Raw genomic sequence first — 6,269 nt, forward strand, 5'->3', positions numbered from 1 at the left:
TGATAATGCATAATAATAGTGATAGTAATGGCGAAAAAATGACGTAAAATATTAACTGAGAAAAATTGTACTTTTATATTTGTCATTTGTTAGGGTCAAACTATCAATATAATGAAAGTGTAGCTTAGGTATATCACTGTGATACATGTAATCGAACCCGTACATTCCAGGAACACTTGTTTCGGGGATCGTTCGACTCCAGTATATAATTGAGGTTCTCGTGACCTACAAGTTCCACTAAATGACATGAATTCAACTCAGACGATACACTGATTTCACTTAATACGATTGCCTCGTGTTATACACTTTCAGATCAAGAATAGTTAAGTACAAAGTGCAGAATTGGGGTGGATCGGTTATTTTTTCTTGCGAGAAGTCCAAGGACATATCCAATTAGAGTAAGAGTGGAATTGAGTGAATATAGGAGTGTCTAAAAACACCATAAAAAGGGTTTAAAAACTATCATGGAGTTGATTTCATCCCCGAAACAGGCAGTTGCAATTAGCGTAGCTCGATCAAGATCCGGCATTAAAACTTTCGTTTAAACATTCGCGATTGGAAATAAAAGGAAATTCGAGTGTGGTGCCTTATTTTGACATTCCAAAGGTGCTGGATTTGTGAAAGTATATTTTGAAAATTGGTTTCCTCCGTCAGCGCACGATCTTCGAAGGATCAGCTCTCTGACGTAATTTGAATAACTGACAAAAATGTATCCAAGATCAGTGACTCGATCGAAATAAAGTCGGTGTATGATTTCGCTTTTGTATGTTATATTTAACTTTTCAGTAACTGTACTCACATAGAAGTAAGCTATATGATTGTCGAGTTAAGTGGTCATATCTTTGATAAACATTTCAAATGAATTTAGATTTGAAATGATCATTATAAGCAGTGGTTTAAACAGTTTTCTACAAATAAAACTGAACTACTGTTTTAATCACAGGGAAAAACGGTGAGTGAACTGTCGTCATTCCCTCGAATTTTTAAAGACGTGTTTATAATACTTCGCAGTCTTGTTTGGATGTGATAATTCTACGCAATCACTATTCTATCGTAGAAGAAATTAGGAACGCACTTTAGCGACTACAGAAGAAGGAAAAAAAAATCGTAATTCAAACTCGACTCACGATTAAGCTACATGTATTTGTAAGCATCACGATACTATAATTACGGATTTGTTGTTTATTGTTGGCGGTTAAATTAGCTGTTATAACCCTCTGACTCGCTGTTCCATGTCCACCAAAGCCTATTATTTCACGGTTTACGACACGCCTGGGTGTGACGAATGTTATCATCGTACATATATATGAACAATAAACAGTTGTGTAAGCTCATCAAGGTCCGGCTTGAAATCATTTTCGCAGACATTTTGGTCGAATTGAACCTTGTCAAATCGAACCATTAATTCATACTGCTGCATCGAGCCGGGCCAATTAGTTTAGATTGTTACATCTGTATATTACAATACCTACATTTCATAGCTGTATATTAATACTATAAATGTAAAAAAGTACTATGATTCTATGTATATTTAGGAATTAACATGTTATATCGATATATACAGGTTTATACGTCGAGGGAAGTGTTTCAATTATTCGAAGACCTCCAACTACCATCTAGATCATCTTCAACGTGTTCTCTATAGGTTTGACCGAAGACCAGAAGAGGCCAGTCTATGAATCTAGTTCGGTCGAATGCAAGGTTCGACAATAATAAAATCAGGAATATATTAATGGATTATTAAAGCAGGTATCTGCCAGATTTGTCCAAGCCAAGCGTTCTCTTTCGAGCCTGGACGAACTAAAATTTTACACACGTACAGACATGTTTAAACGAATTATCCAATAGCTATTTCCATGTCGTAGCCGCGGTCAATTCGTCCCAAAACTGCATTCGTTCTTTGTGGAAACCGTACTGGACTTTAAGTTCTACGTCAGATCCGTTACCGATGCGAAGATAATTATCACGAGACGAAAAGGGAGACCAAAGCGTCGAGTCATCCGAATCTAACGTCATCGGTACTCTAAAAGTGGAATAAACTTGTGTAAATAATTTCTATTCAGACTAGCGACATCGCGATGTGATCTGTAAGGGTTCCTTAGTATTTAGAATTACCCAGTAGTCGCGAAGGATGTCCACAACTGAACCATCGTGTCCACCATTTTCCAATCAGAATCGCTGTATTCCCAATCTGCAGGTCCAAAGCCGCTCTTTGGTCCAGGAAGAAGATACAGCAGATCGTCAGCATGTGAAACTCCGTAGTTTACGGGAGGACCACCGTTATAACTGAAACTAAACCTACCGCGGTATTCGAATGAACAGAAATACTGGAAATTCTTAGCTTTAATTAAATGTTCTTTCATCGCTCTGTACGTTGGATATGTAAATATGGCATCACCTATGAGTTGAGTAATGTTCGTTACTATCTGAAACATACATACATACATCCATAAATACACATGTAAAACGAATATTCATGTATAAAATGATAAATGGCGCTAAATCCACTACAGGATCAGCCATTGATTCGGAAACAACTTACCAAACTTCTATGTACAGTAAGGTCGTTCAAGTAGTATGATTTCAGGGTCTTTGTGAAGGCTGTCACATTTTCAACCAAGTATTTATACTGTACGATTACAGGTAGGGCGGAATCGATGTTATCCAAAAAATGCTGGAGAATGTCTGGCTTTCTGTAGTATGCTGACAACACCGAAAGACATGGTTTATGTGTGAGGCTATATGAATTCGGGGGAAGAAGCATTTTTCACGCTTCTTCACGGCTAGACAACCTTATGCGACTGAATAGACAAACCAACAAGGGCAGAGCTTCGTTTTAATCGGACAATACTTACGTACAGTGGAATGAAGTCCCTCATCTCGAGCGACAAGAGCGATCCAAGGCAAATCGCGAATTTTCCCAGCAGTGAACAGGTTCGCAGGACTATCCGTCAGTACGGCTCCGTCTATATCTGGTTCGATAGTTGGGTTCCATACGATATCAGGATATTGGCCCCACTCGCGAAACATTGAGGTCTTTTTGACGAGCTGAGATGCACTGAGACCCTTTAAGCAATTGACAAGAATATTCGATGAATTCGTCGGGCAGTTAAAATACTGACCAAGCCGATTAGCTCGATTCGATGATACGCTTCTAGGTACCACGGCACAGGACGAAAACGCTGTTCCACTTTGCGTTATGTATCTATGGAAAAGACCTGCCAAAAACATGTGTGATTTATTGCCTGGCTATAAGAAGCTGGAATTTCAAGTATTGATTCAGAGCGACCGATGTCCCTGAGATGTCTAACTTATCTCATTGATGATGATTAAGATCCAAACACATGCGGAGAGCTCACCGTCAGTCAAGTCTGACAAAGTCAGCAGATGAACCATAATTGAACCTGAACTTGACCCAACGAGAGTCACTTGGTTGGGATCACCCCCAAAATACTGGACATTCTCCTGAATCCATTTAAGAGCCTGAACCACGTCTTTCAGACCGTGGTTTCCTGGTAATACTTCGTCGCCTGTACTGAGGAATCCTAGCACTCCCAGGCGATAGCTCGGAAGCACGAGGACCACGTCTCTGTCGAGAATGAAACGTGGATCGCATCGTGTAGAATTAATGTTTCCTACTTCAAATCTTCCGCCAAATATGAACACCATCACCGGCAAATGCTTGATGTTATTTCCAACAGGAAGCTGTAGAGTCAAATGCTCAGGATTAATCAACCAGGTAGCATTAGTGGAATATGATTATTTATTGATATGAAATATTCATCTGTCTGAAATACATGATAAATACCCGGGGCGTGTAGATGTTAAGAAAGAGACAGTCTTCATTTCCAATTGCCTCTTTATGGATTCGGGGATCAAATTGAACGCAGGGTTCAGGATCACGGCTTGCATCTATAGATCCATTCCAAATAACAGGTGGTACAGGATCTTTGAACCTGGAGCAAGATCATGAACGGAAATCAGTATCTAGTGTTATTATTTTGATCGTCAAACCAGTCGGAGATATGCACGCAGTTATTAGAATTACAAGGAATTTCGTTACGTTTAATTTTAGACTCAACACTCATCAACAATTTCTTACTGTCGGTTTAAAAAATGAATTCTGGGGATACTGAACATTATTTTAGTACCACATCGAACCTGAGATTTCCAACCGGTGGCTTTGCGTACGGGATTCCCTTGAAAGCAAAGAACGTGTTGTTACGGTAACTGACCATGTTCACACCTCGGATTGTTCCTTGCGGTAATGACGCTATCGGAGGCGTCATTTGTTCGCCAATTGGAATTCCTCCATGTTTCTTCAAAACTTTGCCATAAGTTAAGCAGCAACTGCCCAGTAAGAGGAACACAGCACATGTCCTTACGTTATAACACCACGTCGACGCTATACCACACATCTTCTGTAGGAAGCAGTGAATTGACGAATTGTAACCAACCAAACCAGCTACTTGAAAAGACTGATTAACCATAAAAGAATGCTGCGATATTATCTTGGCTGATGCAGCAAAGTGGAAATGGAGATTGGTATGCACGGGGTCATCGTAACGTATCATAGTTACTTATGATATTGGAGCTATCTCTGGTGAAAGGGCATGCTTCGAGCCACCCGGAAACGTCCAACGCCACACACGCACAACTTTTACGTGAGCCCAGCATAGCGGACAAATCTTGCGAACGAAAACTTGTGCACCATGAAGCATGATTCTTCTAGTGTAATAAGTTATCTTTTGTTGAGCAGTTGACTACAGTTACTTATGATTCTTGCTGGATATATTTATTATTTTCAAATAGCATATATCGCTTAAATAGCATAATTCAGGCTCTTTTGATTAACTGACCTCTAACTTTCAATATGTTCAACGTGTCTATTGTAGGTTTGACCAAAGATCAGAATAGGGTAAATCATAGATCTAGCTTGAATATCTAGGGAAAGGTTTTGTTCAAAATGCTCCTTTTATTTGGCATGAGAAATATTTCACTTATATTACGTCACAACGTCGGAAAATTGCCTGTCCCCTTAAAATGGCTCGAAATTCCTTACAGAGGCTTGAGAACTACTGCTTCCATGACGTGGCCGCGGTTAGTTCATCCCAAAATTGCATCCGTTCTTTGAGGTAATCGTATCTCATTTCAAGCGTCACGTCAGATTCATTTCCTATCCGAAGATAATTACTATGAGACGTGAAAGGAGTCCAAAAGTTGCCATTATCGGAATCCGACGCCGTGGGAATTCTGGAATAGAGAAGAACCGTTATCAACGATACCCAAGGACGAGCATCGTCTTTGATTATCGGACATTCGATTGTATAAATATTCCAGCTTACCCAGTCCTCGCAAAAGATGTCCATAGCTGGACCATGGTGTCCACCATTTTCAAATCGGTATCATTATAATCCCAATTCTTGGGTCCAAGGCTGATCTTCGATCTCGGAATAAGATACACGAGATTGTCAGCATGTGAAACACCGTAAGTTACTGCAGGGCCGCCATCATAAGTGTAGCTAAACCTACCACGATATTCGAAGGAACAAAAATACGGCCTAGTCTTAGCGTGAAGTAACTGTTGTTTAATCGCTCTGTATGTTGGATACGTGAAAATGGCATCGCCAATGAGTTGAGTAATGTTCGTGAGCAGCTGCAGTAGCAAAAATATATCGAAATCAGTAAATTGCTCCAAAGTTTCTTTGAAATCTGTCAAATTTATGACATCTTACCAAGCTGCTATTGACAGTGAGATCGTTCAAGTAGTATGATCTCAGGGCAGTAGTAAAGGCTGTCACGTTTTCAACCAAGTATTTGTACTGTATGATTACAGGCAAGGCGGCGTCAATGTTATCCAAAAGTTGACGCAGAATTTTCGGTTTCCTGTAGTATGCTAAATTGAACTAATCAGCTCGGAGAAAACAGCAAGACGTTCTTCAGAAATAGGTAACTTGAAGCCACTGCAGAAACCAGCCTTCGACAGTGCTACATTTCATTCGGAGAATACTTACGAACAGTGATATGAAGACCCTCGTTTCGAGTGACAAGTGCGATCCAAGGCAGATCGCGAATTTTGCCAGCAGCGAACAGGTTCGCAGGACTGTCGGTCAGCAAAGCCTCGTCTATATGTGGTTCAACGGATGGACTCCACACGATGCCTGAGTGGCTGCCCCACTCGTGAAATATTTTGGCCGTACTAACGAGCTGTGACGCATTGAGACTGTTTAGACAATCGAAGAGAAGAGTCGATGAATTCGTAGGGCAGC

At 40.3% G+C, this 6,269-nt stretch overlaps 1 protein-coding gene and 1 pseudogene across 1 annotated transcript; both read right to left on the reverse strand.

Annotated features, from left to right (window-relative positions):
* Window positions 1–1,826: 1,826 nt before the first annotated feature.
* Window positions 1,827–4,435, reverse strand: LOC124407637 (esterase E4-like). The gene is made up of 7 exons (XM_046883949.1): window positions 4,162–4,435; window positions 3,809–3,956; window positions 3,360–3,705; window positions 2,856–3,218; window positions 2,543–2,703; window positions 2,116–2,426; window positions 1,827–2,023 (listed from the first exon to the last, which is right to left on the reverse strand). Exons 1-7 carry the CDS (start codon window positions 4,416–4,418, stop codon window positions 1,849–1,851), a joined length of 1,761 nt encoding a protein of 586 aa, XP_046739905.1. The 5' UTR covers window positions 4,419–4,435; the 3' UTR covers window positions 1,827–1,848.
* A 640-nt stretch (window positions 4,436–5,075) lies between these two features.
* On the reverse strand, window positions 5,076–5,625 carry LOC124406562 (annotated as a pseudogene).
* Between the last annotated feature and the right edge of the window lie 644 nt (window positions 5,626–6,269).

Source organism: Diprion similis, chromosome 6 (assembly GCF_021155765.1).
Source record: "Diprion similis isolate iyDipSimi1 chromosome 6, iyDipSimi1.1, whole genome shotgun sequence".
Taxonomy (NCBI): Eukaryota; Metazoa; Arthropoda; class Insecta; order Hymenoptera; family Diprionidae; genus Diprion; species Diprion similis.